Raw genomic sequence first — 18,727 nt, 5'->3', positions numbered from 1 at the left:
ATAATACAAGAAAAGCTGATAACTCATGAGTGTAGGAGCACCACTTGGGCATCTTTTGTGATTCGCCATTATGGTCCCCATGTTTGGAATATATTGCCCGAGCGTGTGAAAAATGCGCCTAGTCTTCCGGATTTGAAGTCACGATCAAAGAAGTTTCTTTTATCTCGTGAGTGAATTCGGTGTCAAGCCCACTCCAGGTTGTTATTCTATTTAAGGTACTTCCCCGATTTACTTTGCTGTTAATTTTTTTTCTATCTACTTCTTGTCTATCTTTTTTTCTCTCTTTTTTCATTTATTCCTTCATCAGATGAGTTTCTTGTGTGTTGAGTAGCTCGGTATGAAATTTGTTTTAATTAGCTGAGAGTGATAACCTCGCTTGCCCTTTCAAGCTTATTGCCTTTCTTGGCAGGCGAAAGGCGAATAGTGTTTGTTTTCTTTTTTAATAAATATATATCTCATATTTCATATCTCACACTACAGCTACTACTACTACAAATAGTACTGCTATTACTACTACTGCTGCGATTACTACTACCGATAAGGTTAAGGATATAAATTTCAGGGAATATTGAGGGGGGATTCGAACTAAGCCAAAGTACACTATGTGCATACAGGGCTGCCAAAGTAAAGATGGAAGTGGACTTCTGTGTATTATTATTTTTTCACCCAGGTACTTCGCATGAAAAAAGTTGTCGTAGAAATTTTGGAGGGGGCTCAATCAACATGAAGGTGAAAGTTCTAGTGCCCTTTTTAAAACTGATTCGAGTTCAACAATCCTCCTCCCATGCCCATTTTTCCCTAGAGACATCCGGTCAAAACTTTGAATTCGCCGTATTGTTCAGCATTGTTGAAAGGTCCAGTAACTACATCTTGGGGATGACAACCCTCCAACTACCCTTGGGAGAAGGACTATAAGCTATGTAATTTACCGTTGTTCTATTTGACGTGACACTATTTGATATCGGGAAAGGGGGGCATGATTAACCCTTGGTGTCCAAAAAGGAATGTAAGTGAAGCTTTCAGGCAATGTTGGGGGAACTGTCGAACTAAACCAAACCACACTATGTGCATGATGGTTTTCAAAAGGGTGGATCTTAGGAATAGCATAAGGTATTAAGCTGGAAATCTCAGGGGATGCTCAATTGACTAAAAGAAATATGGATGCGCCTGTACTACTGCTACTGCTACTGTTACTAGGCTACTTCCACTACTACTACAACAGATGCTACTACTAATACTACTGCTACTACTACTACTACTACTATTAATACTACTACTAAAGTTGACCGAGACAACATCAATAAGAGATTTATGGAGAAATGGGGAAGTCCACACTGGACAACGGTCTACCCCTACATCTGGGATCATGATACAGAGTGGAATCACTACTTCCACCACACCAGTAAAAATAAAAATTCTGAAAGAGCATCTAATTACAAATGTCCCTCAACAACATTCTCCTCAGACCAGGCCTACTATGCAACCAACACGGGACACCCTAAAACTGACATTGAACTTGAAGAAGAGGATCTTGATATGATTATTAAGAAATTGAAACCCGGTGCTATGGGCCCAGGCAAAATTCACAATGAGATGTTGTCAGGTATGTCTCCTCTGCTTAAGGCTTCAGTCTTAATTTAATTTAATAGATCCCTCAGGGAAGGACTTATCCCATCGCTCTGGAAAAAGGCTACAATCATCCGAATCCTGAAGCCCAAAAAGGACCCAAGATAACCAAAATCATATCGCCCAATCGTTTTGACTTCATGTCTATGCCACCTAATGAAGATATTAATAAAAAAGACAGTACTACCAGCAATCGAGAAAACAGTCCTACTAGAACAACTTGGCCTTCTACCTCAACGCAGTACAATAGACTGTATTGTGAGACTTGAAAATTGAAGAAAGCAGGGATTCTGCTTAGTAAATGAAACTCTAGATGTTTCCCTTGATATGACAGCAGGATTTGACAGAGTGAATGTTCCTATTGTGATGGCAAAACTAAGGATCCTAAATGTTAACCCCCAAGTTTTAGAATGGATTGAAGATTTCCAAATAGAAAGGGAAATAGAAATAACTTTAGAAAATCAGACATCTATTTTTTTATTGGCCCAATTAAAACAGGTCTCCCTCAACGAGGGGTCCTGAGCCCAGATATAAATCTGGAGATCATACTGGGTTGTAAGCTATACATAAATGCTGATGACATTGCAGCTGCTGCTTTCTCTTGGAATAGGGGAACCCTTAAGGCAACAGTCCAAACAGCCTTATATTACTCGTAAAATTGGACAATGGAAAACTGTATGTTCCTCTCAACAGAGAAATCGGAAAGTGTCCTATTGTCAAGGAAAAATTTAACAAGCGTTGATCACCCCGTAGTGTCATTGGCAGGCTTAAGTATTCGATAGGCAGAAAAGTTTTGTTATCTGGCAAGTCTTACTGAATTGAAAAATTCTACGGACAACCCATATTGACTATCTTGTTGGTAACCTGAAGAGTAGGGCAAACCTCCTCAATACTATTTGCCTTTATAAAGAAGAGCCCCATATTCCTGTGTATCAAAACTAATTGGAGCAACAATTACCAGTAAACTTGACTATGGTAGCATTGTATACAGAGAAGCAACTAAACGAAACCTCCAGAAACTTGTATCAGATTTTAATCAAATTCTCCGACGAGCCCTGGGCTGCCTAGAAACTACCCCCATCACAGGTCTGTACTATGAGTTTCGCATCACATCACTTCAGAAGAGAAGTAATAATCTCCAAGACCAGTACTTTCTAAAGAAAAAGGGGGATCAACAAATCCTATTGTGTACAAAGAATGAAATCACATTGCGTGCAAAAATGCATTGCTAACTAGAACCAAGATCTCCAATTTGGACCAAGGTTTGCCGCTACAGTTTATAAATATTCTTGTCTGATGAATGATGCTGGCCTCCCAGGCCAAGTCCCAACCCCAAATAGAGATAGCCTTTCCTTAAGTTTTAATAGAATTAGTAATGTAACTAATTTAGTTTTGGATGAGAGGAACAAGGATGTAGGATCCAGACGAGCCCTGGGATGCCTAGAAACTACCCCCATCCCAGGTCTGTACTACGAGCTTTGCATCCCATCACTTCAGAAGACAAGAAATAATCTCCAAACCCAGTACTTTCTAAAAAAAAGGGGGGGATCAACAAATCCTATTGTGTGCAAAGAATAAAATCACATTGTGTACAAAAATGTATTGCTAAATAGAACCAAGATCTCAAGTTTAGACCAAGATTGCCCAGATATTCACCAAGCAAAATTTGTATATTAAATCAAATGGTATATTTGGTAGTTTTATTTTATATGTTCCGACTCTGTCCGTAAAAAAACTGTTTAGCTGTGAAACAAAATGGTGCCAAAGAAATTGCCACACAGATTGAAATAATAGTGGATGATTTGCTAAAAAAAGGTTTTGATCTACAACTGACCTGGGTCCCAGCACATTCAGGTATTCCTGGGTGTGAGGCAGCTGATAAAATGACAAAATGAGCTAGTAGCAATGCTGAAATTTAAAATGTAAACTTGTCTATAAGTGTATATATTCAGGGTTATGAGGCCCATTAAGTAAAAGATTGTGAGCTGATTTTTCAAAAAGGTATTCATTTACGTCCAAAAGAACTAAAAAAAGAAAGAAAATTCCAATTGGTTATCTCCCTTTTTCAGTTTTTCTTCACTCTTTAGTGGAACACCATTAGTGGAATTGCATATCATCAAATTATCCAGGATATACAATATTGGATCCATATGATTTTAAGCCTCCCCCATTAGACATGATTCACAGTGAAAGGAAAACTACAACAACAATATTTCGAATGAGATCTACAAATTCTGTTCTTTTTAAGCAGAATTTGGCTGATTCCCAAAATTGAATTTTTGGGTGAATTTGGCTGAATTTTTCCCTTCATAAAAAATGTTGGTTTGTTCTCTTTTTGGATCAATTTTGAAATGTAAGCATACCTTGAACTGAACTATATTGCATAACGATATCCTTAAGTTCTAAAGCTTTTCCGTTTTAAACCTATGCATACCAAAGCAAATAGTTTTACCTTGGGACAACTCCAGATTCGTATAGTCGATAGGCAATTTCTTGAGTCCAAGAGATGGAAAAATATGATGCTACAGAGCTCTGGACAACCATCCACTTGTATCTCCTCCAAATCATGTAGCGGGTTTGACTGAAAAAATAATTTGATCTTCAATATTAAACATAATTCAACATGAAGTATTTTTTTTGTTTACTATAGCATGATTATTTTATAGTTTCAAGAATTGTTGAAGGACTGTTAATCTAACCATTAATTCATGAAAACACAAATGAAACAGTACCTATGTTCTCCTTAAAAACAGAATTCCACCAATAACTAATGTATGAAAAGGAATATCAGGCTTTAATTGGCTTGAACGACTCCTTCATCCAATAAGCTTGTCAGCATTGTCAGCATTGTTTGTAAACGGCTAAAATAGTCTGTACATTAGATGATGTGTAGTTTTTGCTGAACTTGGCTCAAATTATATACCATATGCTTATACCTTTATCTTTATTATAAAAAAAAAGAAAAGAATAGAAGAAAAAAAAAAAAAGATATCTATAAAAACCAATAGTACCAGACAACTGACATTCTTCTATCAGATTCAAGAGGCAGGTAAAAGCATGGTCTCCACCTGTTGTTAAGGTTAATCCATACCGTTAACGCAAATAAATAAGGCAATAAAAAGCATTCGTTCCAACAGTAGCCGTTGACAATACATAGAAAATATGACAGAAAACCAGAATGACAAGATGTCATTTACCCAGTGGGAAACGGGAACAGTTCCGGAAAACGAACCTTCTTCTTAAGAATTAATGCTAAGTAAATTCTCATACAACAAACGCTACTTCTATTTTCCCCAAGAGCCCCTACTTCCGCCGAGTCCCTCGATTATTTTCCTTATTCATCTTCATCCTCAAAAAAAGAAAGAGAGGGAGAGGGGGGGGGAGTTGATGGTTTCATGAAAAAACTTATATACTTCACTAATCACAAATTATATTAATCGCGACATCAAAAATAATAACTCGATGCGGATCATAGCGGCCAGATGACAGTCCACTTGGGTATGCTTCTTCTCTGTCCAACCTATTTGACGTTTTCGTTCCTCTCATGAAAAGGTTCAAATCCCTTTAAAACGTCAAGGGATCTGTTTTCTATTTCATATGCTTTTGAGAAAGTCATTTTCTATGTCTTCTTTTACCAACTAGAGAGTCTAGGTGAGAGAGAGAGAGAGAGAGAGAAAAAAATAGAGAGAGAGAGAGAGAGAGAGAGAGAGAGAGAGAGAGAGAGAGAGAGAGAGAGAGGAGAGAGAGAGAGAGGGGAGGAGAGAGAGAGAGAGAGAGAGGGGGGAGACAAAGAGAGAAAGAGAAAAAAGAAAGAGAAAAAAGAAAGAGAAAGAACAAGAAAAAAGAGACAGAGAGGGGGAATGGGAAACCAACGGTTTTAGAGAAACTCCCCTCATGCCAAAAGATGTTGAAATATATATAAAACCATGCCAATTTAACAAACGCAGAACTTCAGTATAAATATATTTGCCTTGACTTCTTGGCGGACCTTGGGAGCCCCTCATGCTGGGTTGCCCCTGTCTGAAATAGCTAAGACCATACCCCCTGTAAATTATTCCGATCAAGCCTCGCTTGTTGGCTTAGGATCTTAAGCTGTCTCCTAGCATAGTTTACTCACCTTGAGAATTCCCGTCAGCATGCCCTTTTCCAATGATGAATATCTTCCGAAAACAATTTTCTTGATATTTTTACTATACAGGAGAACTTGGCGAACAACATTGGCCCCCGAGGGTACACTTGAGTGATATAGAGTGATTTCCACTTCCTCCAAATGCGTGAACAACGAGGGGACCGTGACCTCGATGGGGATGAATTGGAAGCAGTCAATAACGCGAAGGGATAACAGATTGGGACAGGTTACACCAATTGCTGCAAAAGAATTTGTTACCAGAATTACAAACAAATAAAAATAGAGAGTATACAAATTTTCTCGCACTAGGTTAGAGAGTTCAAAGCAGAGGTATACAATTGGAGATTTAGCCAATAGGCCACAATTCGATGAAATCATAAGGTCGCAATCACTTTGCGAACGCCAAACAGCCCCACTTCCTTCCTAGGAAAAAACTTAGCTATTTACCCTGCCACAAAAAGCTTGAAATGACATCTCTTGGGCTGAGAACTTGAAATGACATTTTGGCTCAGCTATTCGAAGACTCGAATGAGCTATTATAATTCTGACTATAGAGGTAAATTTATTTTTTTGCTACCTGAATGGTCCGTTAATATAAATCTTACCCCTTAGGGGTTCAGGATGTTATAAGAAACAAATTTTACAGGAAACAAAAATACAAACAAAATTATTGATTTCAACTATTATACTTAAAGACAGTTAGTCGCACAAATGAGATTTTTAGGCTTCATAGAAACGGCAAAAAATAGTTTTGCTATTAACAGCTCTATTTCACAACTATTTCAACAAGTGCAAAAAGGGATATATTTTTTTCTAAAGAAATGAATCTTCAATGCATCTTCAGAATAAAACAACAAGGATTGAACCATCAAAAGAGCATGCTAATTTAGAAATGTAGGCAAACAAATTTTTAAACGTCCTTGTATAGCAAAATACTATTTTAAAACACGAAATTAAAAAAAAAATGTAAAGAGTAATGCTGACAATCGAACAAAATGATTTTATTTGTCAGCACTTTACCGCCTAAAGGTCGCTTATGGAATTTTTTCATTTCAGATATAATTGACAAAAGCCGGTTGCTAAGCTGTTCCCAGAGGGGGATCAGTGGAGCAATTTAGATCAGGAAGATCAAAGCGTGATTGAGCCTAGGAGAGATTGAGCTTAGATTATCCAGGTGATTCTTCCTTTGAGAGCCGCTTAGCCATGGTTTTAGGAAATTATCTTGGAATTCTAAAAATTTCAGATACAGCTTTTAGACGTGATGGCAGCAATATGAGGGGGGATTGAAAACCCCTTCGAACCCTGCTCTTTACACTAAGTTCTACAAGTGGTTTCCTGAAAGTATTTTGACAAGTTTTTTATTTACCGATTGGATATAAAAACAGTGAACTGACTGCGTATCAAAATTTGCTGTTTGTTGACAGCAAATTAAAACAAGTAGCTCTTTCATACTCGAAGTACGGTGATAAAAAGAGTAATATTTTATCACATTTCCGTTGTGCGAAGCATTTATTCCCGACAAATAAATATAATAACTGAGCTTTTAGTGTAATTAAATGAAAAAAAACAGGTTTTTTTTTAACTGAAAGTAAGGAACGAAATTAAAACCTAAAACGAACAGAAATTATTTCTTCATGAAAGGGGCTATCCCCTCCTCAACACCTTGCTCTTCATGTTAAAGTTTAACTCTTAGTCACAACTCTACTTTTTAAAACAATAAAAACTTTAGCTTAAAAAGTGAGGTATTGAGGAGGGGACAGCACTTTTCATATACGGAACAATTTCTGTTCGTTTAAATTTTTAATTTCACTCCTAACTCTCAGATAAAAAATACTTGTTTTTAAAAATTAAATTTCTGAACGTTTTTCAACTAATGCAGGTTCGAATTTGGCTCACCGTGCAAAAATTAGCAGAAATTTTTCATATTAATTTTGGCAGGCTTATTTCGGATATGAAGAGTTGCCTTCTCCTCAATACCTTGCTCTTTACGCTAAAGCTGTTAGCACTGCTAAAAAGCTTCTTATTCTAATTAAACGGTCCTCGTGTTTCGATTTTAGTAAGCCATCAAAATTAGCGCAAAGAGTAAGGTATTGAGGAGGGGGGACCTCTTCATATATGGCATAATTTCTGTTCGTTTTCAAAAAATGCCAGTAAATCTGGCTCACCCTTTATGGAACTTTAACATAAACTTTATTAATCAGAAAATTTAATATATCCTACATGGTCCAGTGGTTGGGATAACTGGCTCTAACCCAGTTGGCTTTAGTTCAATTTCCAGGATGGGAAATTTTTACTTATGATGATTTCTTAAGGAATCTAATTAAAATAATCATCTATATGATAATAGTAGAGTAGTACGTTATATTTTGGGTAGATTATGTTCCTTCCCGTGCTATTTGGGTAGATTATTTTCCTGGCCATGCTATTTGCATAGACCTATACACCTTTTATAAGAGAGTGACCATCCCCTCGCATGGCCTTATGGATTTGGGTAGATTATGTTCCTTCCCGTGCTATTTGGGTAGATTATGTTCCTTACTGTGCTATTTGCCTGGTTTATGTTCCTTGGTACCTTTCCAGAGCATGCCCATATGGATTTGCATAAAGCTATAGGAATTACCATGCTATTTGCATACAGTTCTATACCTTTTCAAAGAGAGTGAGTATCCCCTGCAATCAGACAGGTTTCTGAGGCAACACCTATTTTTTGGACAATTGCCTTAACTCGAGACTAGTTTCTTAGGAATGTGTCGTTGCTAATTAAAAAATCGGATGCTACACTCAGAATTATTTGATTGACATATGCTGTTGAAAAAATTTGCGTAAAAGCTAACTCTATTTGCAAAAAAGGATAAGGGATTCGTGAATTGGACTGCACGAACAATCTTATTTGAATAATAGGGAAAAAAGATCTAGATAACATTTGCGAATTGGATCATATGAAGGTGGAGAAAAAAGGGTTAAACCGATTAGCAGTTAAGGTAACCTCGAAGAGCATGTTAACTCATAGCTTATTTATTATAAATTTGGAACAATATCAATCTATGGAAATGGTTAACGATGATAAAATGGTCTTATGACTTGACCTAGCTTTACTTCTTCGATGTGTTCTGTATAATACACAAGTGGCGTTTGAACAGTGTTGTCAATTTAAAATAGAGTTTAACGTTATAGCATACTAAAGGTTGATACTAAGAAAGATGTAGATGGCAAGAAAAGAATTTTAATAATGAAATTCAGAACAATCCATAGAAATCCTTACAAATCAAGTAGTGAGGTGTATACAAGTACGAACCGCCAAGGATCATTAGCACCAAGGACCCTAACCACCAGGGAACTCAGCCCCCAAAGGTCCCCTATCCCCAAACTCGAAGGGGCCCCCTCCCCTCCAACTTTTTGCCCCCCAACCATTTTTTTTAACATGATATATTTTTTTCAACTTTTTTTTACATCTCTTAGAATGACAAACGAAACTCAGAGAGGAGAGAAAGTAACAAAATGTAAAATAAAATTTTATTTTTCATTTTGTTACTTTCTCTCCTCTCTGAGTTTCGTTTGTCATGTATAGCCAGTGTGGTCTAAGAATGTATTTATCTCTTAGAATGACATGTAACATACTTAAAAATAAAAGAAATCACATTCCGTCAAAGCTATCCCAAGTATCTGTCAATAGATGTTGATAGAGAATTTATTCATTCTTATATTTAGATTTTCTCTATGTTAACCTATCTATCCGACATATGATGTATGCAAATTCCTTGTCTTACGTCTCCGATGTTTTAATAGACATTCTAAACGTCTGATATGCTGGCTTACTCTAAAAATAATGAATACATAACAATGTAATGCATAATATATTTTTAATGAAATAATGTCATGTAGAATATAAATACAAAAAATATATTATTATTATACATTATTAATATCAATGAACAACTTTGGACATTTTGAATCTGTTCCATAAAATGGTTCACCATGTTCTCTCTTGATACTATAGCTCTTGTCTTCTCTTAGTTCGTAATCAGTAGAATAATCATTATTCCATTTTGAGTCATACACAATTTTTATAGGTTTTTCATCGACAGGCTCAATATACTTTTCGTCTTTGGCATTATTTGGCTCATTTACTGTTTGATTAATGGTAGTAACGTTTCCTGGTACTTTGTTTTTAATCGATTCATCTATATATTCCTTAGTGATATTTTCTGCCAATACCCTTTTTATTTTTCGGGCAATTTCACTGTCTATTATCACACTGTTTTTACACAGGTAACAGTTCCGGCACGTAGACAAGATATGGTTTATGATATTAGTAGAAGAGTAGGCCTTTCTTTTCGTCTTTGCTTTCATTTGAATGCTTATACCTGAAAGCTGACAATATGGTTCAAAACTTGGTAACGTATTGCCTAATGCACTAGCAAGGAAATACCCTTCTCCATTAACTCTTATTTTTATGTTAGCATTCTATTTGAGTGCGATCCTCTCCAGGAATTTAAAACTCGTATATATATCGTCTTAAGAGTTTAATTTTTTTGGTAATTCCAAGAAATATAATTCCTAAGTATCATGAGAATGCACGCATACGTTTCCGTTGGTGCTACCACTTGTACTTATTTCATAGTTTAAATACTTCTCCATGTCAGCATTCAATGCTACAATAACACTATCATGTGAACATACTTTCATAAAATGCTTCATCTTCACTTCTTAGAAATATGAGTTGTGTTTATTGTTCCAGTGTGTAAAAATACTAATTTAATACATCCAATAAACTAGGTGGTGTCGATAAACGGACATAGAGTACCATTGGGAAAGCCGTATCGTGTCTCTGAGCAAGCATAGAGTACAATTGTTAGAGCCATAAGCATATTTCATGTCATTTCAAGATACGTGAAAAAAGAAAGTTGAATAATTTCGAAGTCCAAAAAAAAAAAAATTTAGTCCAATAAAAAAAAGTGCTACTACAAACAATATTTCTCTAATAGTAAAAGTTGCAACTAACATTTCTATATCATTCTCATTTTGAATTTGGAAAATATTAAATGTGATTTCTTTTATTTTTAATTATTTTAAATGTCATTATAAGAGATGTAAAAAAGTTGAAAAAATATTTCATGTTAAAAAAAATGGGGGGGGGGGCAAAAATTCAGAGGGCAGGGGGCCCCTTCGAGTTTGGGGTTATGGGACCTTTGGGGGTTGAGGTCCCTGGTGGTTAGGGTCATTGGTGCTTATGATCCTTGGCGGTTCGTACTCGTATACACCTCACTTCTTGATTTGTAAGGATTGCTATGGATTGTTCTGAATTTCATTATTAAAATTCTTTTCTTGCCATCTACATCTCTCTTAATATGAAATTTATAGTATACTATAACGTTGGACTGTATTTTAGACTGACAAAACTGTTCAAACGCCACTTGTGTATTATACAGAGCACATCGAAGAAGTAAATCTAGGTCAAGTCATAAGACCATTTTATCATCGTTAACCATTTCCATAGATTGATATTGTTCCAAATTTATAATAAATAAGCTATGAGTTAACATACTCTTCGAGGTTACCTTAACTGCTAATCGGTTTAACACTTTTTTCTCAACCTTCATATGATCCAATTCGCAAATGTTATCTAGATCTGTTTTTTCCCTATTATTCAAATAAGATCGTTCGTAAAGTCCAATTCACGAATCCCTTATCCTTTTTTGCAAATAGAGTTAGCTTTTACACAAAATGTTTTAACAGCATATGTCAATCAAACAATTCTGAGTTTAGCATCTGATTTTTTAATTAGCAACAACACATTCCCAAGAAACTAGTCTCGAGTTAAGGCAATTGTCCAAAAAATAGGTGTTGCCTCAGAAACCCGTCTGATTGCAGGGGATACTCACTCTCTTTGAAAAGGTGTAGAGCTGTATGCAAATAGCATGGTAATTCCTATAACTTTATGCAAATTCATATGGGCATGCTCTTGAAAGGTACCAAGGAACATAAACCAGGCACAGTAAGGAACATAATCTACCCAAATAGCACGGGAAGGAACATAATCTACCCAAATCCATAAGGCCATGCGAGGGGATGCTCACTCTCTTTGAAAAGGTGTATAGGTCTATGCAAATAGCATGGCCAGGAACATAATCTACCCAAAATATAACGTACTACTCTACTGATAATTTTTTTTATTGCTTCAGTTACTATGGGCTACAGTTCGTTCCTTAATGTAAAATTGTCGTCTCTTACTAGGTTGCTAGCCTCCGCTGCAACTCGTATGATAATGTCAGTTGCAACTGGAGTTCATTCTATGCTATATGATTACAAACAGGAAAAAGCCTATGACTTTTTCTCCTTTGAAGTAGTAAGAAACGAACCTCAAGCAATCAGATAGCTAACTAAGTTCAATGTATGCGATGGTTTTTTTATTCTAATGATCGTCTTTTAATGTAATTCCTTTAAAATGAGCTATTATACAGCTCTCTATGATTTTCCAGTGCCCAGCTAGCTGAGGAGAAATAAAAGCGGAAAGAAAAAAAGATGCCGTTTGTGGAGAATATCGTGATTAAAGTCAATTTTCTTGATTTTCAAGCCAATATATTTTCTTTGTTGTTCAAGCCAGAGGACGGTAAGTTTGCTATATAGAAGTTTTGGACAAGGGGGTTCTAATAGTGTACTTCTTGTTTTGATCTGAATCTTTTTTCAGGAGTTATGGGTTACTTTAGTTTTTAATATGGGGCGTGATCGTCTCTTACTAGGTTGCTAGCTACCGCTGCAATCCGGATTTAGTTTGATATTCAGCTATTAATAAATCCTATAAAGCTATGAATAATCGTATAAATCTATTAATAAAGCTATGATTACAAACAGGAAAAAGCCTACGGCTTTTTCTTCTTTGAAAAAGTAAGAGACGAACCTCAAACAATTAAGTAGCTAACTAAGTCCGATGTATGCAATGTTTTGTTATTCCAATGATCGTCTTTTAATGAACGTGATCGTCTCTTACTAGGTTGCTAGCTACAGCTGCAACCCGGATAGCTACCACTGACCCGGATAATAAACTGATTGCAAACAGGAAAAAGCCTACGGCTTTTTCTTCTTTGAAACAGTAAGAGACGAACCTCAAACAATCAAGTAGCTAAATAATTCCAATGTATGAAATTGTTTGTTATTCCAATGATCGTCTTTTAATGTAAAACAAAGCTTTCAATGAAAACCTTATATGCCCCCAGGGCATGCATGTTTGAGCTTCAATCTTGTTGGTCGAAATTTGACCAATTATTTGGAAAAAATACTGGATGAGCAATAATTATTTACCATCACTGACAAAAGAGAAATCCTTCATAATAAACCTTCCTCGGTATGAAACTTTGTGGCATTCATGAAACTATCTATGATGTTCAACTAACAGCGTTGAACAAAATGGTTATCTCGAAATTTTTATTGGATGTGTTTGGATAAATGGTGGGCGTGAAAGGGGGGTTAGTTGCCCTCCAATTACTTTCAAATATTAAAAAAGGCACTAGCCCTTTGAATTTCCAATCGAATGAGCCCTTTTTTAAGCTTCTACAACAAAGCTTTCAATGAAAACCTTATATGCCCCCAGGGCATGCATGTTTGAGCTTCAATCTTGTTGGTCGAAATTTGACCAATTATTTGGAAAAAATACTGGATGAGCAATAATTATTTACCATCACTGACAAAAGAGAAATCCTTCATAATAAACCTTCCTCGGTATGAAACTTTGTGGCATTCATGAAACTATCTATGATTGTATTAATAAACTTGTAACAGCTGGGATCAAACCTCAGTCCCGAATTATTTTTCCACACGTGGCAGTATCCGCTTTGCTGTTACAAGATATTTAACTTGGATATTCAAAATATATATGATGAGCGATAAGTAGCTCGTCTGTGAGAGAAAATGACATCATAGCCCAGATAAGTAACTGTCAGTGCAAACATTATGTCGCTCTTTATATTTATCAAAGACTCCCTAGTCTATTTCTATTTCAGATCTAAATTTGAAAACGAAAAATACCTTTACAACATCTAAAAATACAACAAATGAAATGAACTCGGGGCTGGAAGATTTTTCTTATGTTAATTTATTTCATCATATACCGACTCAAAAATACATATAAGCCGTAGTAGCTCAAATGGGAGAGCTCTATATGTTGGTATGGAGGCTCCAGGCTCAAATCCTGGCTATGCCATTTATTTTATTGTAATTATTATTTTCATTTATGTCTTGTACCAGAAACTTTCTGAAAGAAAAAGACAAACGCGTCTTATAATATAGCTTTACCACGAACTGTTTGATTGCTTCAGAAATCAAATATCTTTGAAAAGACAGAAGCATGCAAAGACATCAAAAATACAGTTTTTAGTTGAAAAATTTATTCTGTTTTAAAAATAATTTTTTTAAGTTACAAAAAGTTTTTAACCCCATTAATTTCCTTTAAAATGAGCCATTGAAAAACTCTCTACGAAGTTCCAGTGCCAAGTTATCTGTGGAAAAAAATATCCCGTTTAGGCAGAATGTTGTAGTAGGTGCCACTTTTCTTGATTTTCAAGCCAATATATTTCCCTTGCTGTTCAAGCCAAGGGAGGGAAAGTTTCCTATACAGGTGTTTCGGACAAGGCGGTTCTAATGGCGTACTTTTTGTTTTGATCTGGCTCTGTTTTTTAGGAGTTATGGGTTTTTATATTTCTTAACATTGGACGTGATCGTCTCTTACTAGGTTGCTAGTTACCGATGCAACCCGGATAATATGAGAGGCAGCGTGGACGACTGGTCCAAGGTTCTGGTGCTACCCACCAGTCTATTCTGAGGCGTGAGTTCAAATCTTACCGCTGGTATACGATTATGATTTATGTACAAAAATCAAATATCTTTGAAAAGACTACAGTATGAAAAGACATCAAAAATGCAGCTTTTAGTGGAAAAATTTATTTTCTTTTATAAATAACTTATTTTAGTTACAAAAGGTTTTTAACCCAATTAATTTCCTTTAAAATGAGCCATTGAACAACTCTCTACGATGGCAGTGGCAAGCTATCTGTGGAAAAGAAAGAAAAAAAGGATGCCGTTTAGGCAGAATGCGGTAGTAGCTTCCACTTTTCTTGATTTAACTTTGATTATAACTTTGACCGCTGCAACCCGGATCAGTTGCCAAATAAGATTTTTTTCAAGGAATCTGACAGCTAGCTAAGTCCAATATATGCAATGATATGTTCTTCGAATGATCGTCTTTTAATGTACCCCTGTTTTCGAAAAAAGGGCAAATTTTCTAAGGCTCATAACTCAAACTTAATGAAACTTAGATATTTAAAGCCAGCATAAAAATCCAATTCTTTTGATATACATATAGATATTAAAATTACGTTTTTAGACTTTCGGTTACCATTGAGACGAGTCGCTCTTACTATTCAGTTCGTTACCATGAATTGTTTAAAACCCGTATAAGACAAGATCCTCAGTATGGCACCATACTGATTCGGACAAGATGGTTCTAATAGTGTACTTTTTTTTTCGGTCTGACATTATCTTTAGGAGTTATCTTTAGAAGTTATTGTATTTCAGAGTATGGGACGTGATCGTCTCTTACTAGGTTAGTAACTACCGCTGCAACCTTGATTTCAGTTACTATAGGCTAGAGTTCGTTCTTCAATAAACAACCCGGAAAACCTGTATAATAATTCCTTTTATTATTTCAGTTACTAAGGGCTTTAGTTCATTCCTTAATGTATCAAACGATAAAGTAGCTAACTAAGTCCAATGTATACAATAATTTTTTATTCCAATGATCGTCTTTTAATGTAATAATTGACAAACAACATTTATGATGAGCTATATCGGTCCTTTATGTAATACAATATATACAATGTTCTTCGAATGATCTCTTTTAATTAGGTTCCTAGCTACCGCTGCAAACCGGAACAATTAAAAAAATATTTTATCTTTATAATAACAGAAGGAACTAGATGTAGCAAGTTTTACTATTGAGACGAGTCGCTCTTACTATACAACATACAGTTCGTTGTCACGAACTGTTTGCTTTGATGTATCTATTGGTATCAAAATTTCGCTCTTTAGAGTTTTGGTTACTATTGAGACAAGTAGCAATTATTACTATAGAGTTCATTACCATGAACTGTTTGATTGCTTCAAAATTCAAATATTTTTGAAAAGACTGCAGCATGAAAATACATTAAAAATCCAATTTTTTGACAAAATTGATTCTACTTTCAAAAGTTTTTTATTTTTAATTACAAAAGGCACTATATTTAGCAATTTCCTTTAAAATTAGCTATTATACAGCTCTCTATGATTTTCCAGCGTCCAGCTAGCTGAGGAGGAAGAAAAAGCGGAAAGAAAAAAATATCCCGTTTGTGGAGAATAACGTGGTTAAAGTTAATTTTGTTGATTCCCTGTTCGACACCACTTTTTTTCAAGTCAAAGGGCGGTAAGTTTCCTTTATAGGGGTTTTGGACAAGGCGGTTCTAATGGTGTACTTTTTGCTTTGATCTGAATATTTTTTTTAGGAGTTAGGGGGTCTTATATTTCTTAACATTGGACGTGATCGTCTCTTACTAGGTTGCTAGCTACCGCTGCAACCAAGATTTGCATAGGCGAGAGTTTGTTCTTTATTGTAACAAACATTACTGCATTTTACATAATAATAGATAATTACATAAAATGAAACCGTATTGACAAACACCTTTTATGATAAACTTTATCGTACATTACTAACCTATGCTATAATTAATTGGCCTATAAAATCTAGTATAGGCAAAAGGTCGTTCGTAATAATAAGACTAGCTTAAAAATATATCTTTCAAAGCCTGCGCGGCGTAGGAGATAGTGTGCTGGAATTCTGCTCTAAAGGTCACAGGTTCAATTCCTGCTGAAGGCAATTTTATGCATTCGTCTTTTTAAAGTCTAAACAAAACTTCTATTAATAACTCTTTACGTCGATCCTTTATGTAAATCCTCTAATGCTCGTCTTTTAATATAACTAAGGACTAATGTTCGTTCTTTAATGTAATCTAGCTAAAATAATGAAGATAATATGAATGAACCACAGTGTTCAGTTTCTTTGGACTTGAGTTCGTTTTTTAACTATAAATACAAACAGGAAAGCATACAAAGCCTAAACAGAAGCCTACGGCTTTTTCTTCTTTTAAATAGTAAGAGATGAAACTCAAACAATCAAGTAGCTAATTAAGTCCAATGTATGGAATGGTTTGTTATATCAGTGATCGTCTTTTAATGTAAAAATATAAATACTGTAATCTTAACTATAGTGAAGTTGCGTATGCAAGTTAGTATAGGGAAGAGTTTGATCTTTATTATATTTGAAAGACTGCAGTGTGAAAAGACATCAAAAATGCAGTTTTTGGTGGAAAAATTTATTCTCTTTTAGAAATAATTTATTTTAGTTACTCTAGATTTTTAACCCAATTAATTTCCTTTCAAATGAGCCATTGAACAACTCTCTACGATGTTCCAGTGCCAAGCTATCTCTGGATACAAAAGGAAAAAAGAAAAAAGAATATCCCGTTTAGGCAGAATGTTTTAGTAGCTGCCACTTTTCTTGATTTTCAAGCCAATATATTTCCCTTGCTCTTCAAGCCAAGGGACAGAAAGTTTACTATACAGGGGTTTCGGACAAGGCAGTTCTAATGGTGTACTTTTGAATTTGATCTGACTCCTTTTTTAGGAGCTATGGGTTTTTATATTTCTTAACATTGGACGTGATCGTCTCTTACAAGGTTGCTAGCTACCGTTGCAAACCGGATGCTAGCTACCGCTGCTACCCGGAACTATTAAAAAAATATTTTATCTTTAATGACAGAAGGAACTAGATGTAGCAAGCTTTACTATTGAGACGAGTCACTCTTACTATACATAACACAGTTTGTTATAACGAAGTGTTTGCTTTTATGTATCTATTGGTATCCAAATTTTGTTCCTTAGATTTTCGGTTACTATAGAGACAAGTAGCTCTTATTGCTATAGAGTTCATTACTATGAACTGTTTGATTGCTTCAAAATTCAAATATCTTTTAAAAGGCTGTAGTATGAAAATACATCGAAAATGCAGTTTTTTGACAAAATTGATTCTACTTTAAAAACTATTTTATTTTTAATTAGAAAAGGCACCAGATGTAGCAATTTACTTTAAAATGAGCTATTTTACAGCTCTCTATGATTTTTCAGTGCCCAGCTAGCTGAGGAGAAAGAAAAAAGCGGAAAGAAAAAAAATGCCGTTTGTGGAGAATATCGTGGTCAAAGTCAATTTTCGTGATATTTAATCAAATATATTTTCTTTGATACTCAAACAAAAGGACGGTAAGTTTGCTATATAGAAGTCTTGGACAAAGAGGTTCTAATAGTGTACTTCTTGTTTTGATCTGAAAATTGTTTTAGGAGTTATGGGTTACTTTAGTTTTTACTATGGGGCGTGATAGTCTCTTACTAGGTTGCTAGCTACCGCTGCAACCCGGATCTATTCACTTCATAGTTCTAATTAAACTATGACGACATTCATTATCTAGTAGGGTTTCAGACAAGGTGGTTCTAATGATGTACTTTTGTTTTGATCTGACTCTATTTTTAAGAGTTCTGGGATTTTAAATTTCTTAGCATTGGACGTGATCGTGCTAGCAATCGAAGCAATTGCTAGCTACTGCTGCAACCCAGATTCACTTAGTTATCAGAGGCAGTGTGGCCGAGCGGTCCAAGGCTCTGGTATTAGCTACCATTCTCTTCGGAGGCGTGGGTTTAAATCTTACCGTTGGTAGTATTTTATACAAAAGCAAACAAATTACTTGTTTGAGTCTTAAATTATAATCTTATTTTAGTTACTATGGGCTGAAAGTTTGTTCTTTACTGTAACCACGAACTGTTTGATTGCTTCAAAAATCAAATATCTTTGAAAAGACTGCAGTATGAAAAGAAATCAAAAAAGCAGTTTTTAGTAGA

At 35.3% G+C, this 18,727-nt stretch overlaps 1 protein-coding gene across 1 annotated transcript in view; it reads right to left on the bottom strand.

Moving 5' to 3' along the window:
* Positions 1 to 18,727, bottom strand: part of LOC148944247 (uncharacterized) — a 229,527-nt gene that overhangs the window by 5,069 nt on the left and 205,731 nt on the right. The window contains exons 9-10 of the mRNA XM_089099729.1: positions 5,744 to 5,994; positions 4,079 to 4,207 (exon numbers count right to left, since the gene is read on the bottom strand). Of these exons, the coding sequence (XP_088955855.1) occupies positions 4,079 to 4,207; positions 5,744 to 5,994 (380 nt within the window). The remainder of the gene's footprint in view (positions 1 to 4,078; positions 4,208 to 5,743; positions 5,995 to 18,727) is intronic.

Source organism: Artemia sp. Qi Xiang Cuo, chromosome 14 (assembly GCF_049724085.1).
Source record: "Artemia sp. Qi Xiang Cuo chromosome 14, ASM4972408v1, whole genome shotgun sequence".
Classification (NCBI taxonomy): domain Eukaryota; kingdom Metazoa; phylum Arthropoda; class Branchiopoda; order Anostraca; family Artemiidae; genus Artemia; species Artemia sp. Qi Xiang Cuo.
The sequence above is the reverse complement of the archived record's forward strand: the minus strand, read 5'-3'. Positions and strand labels throughout refer to the sequence as shown.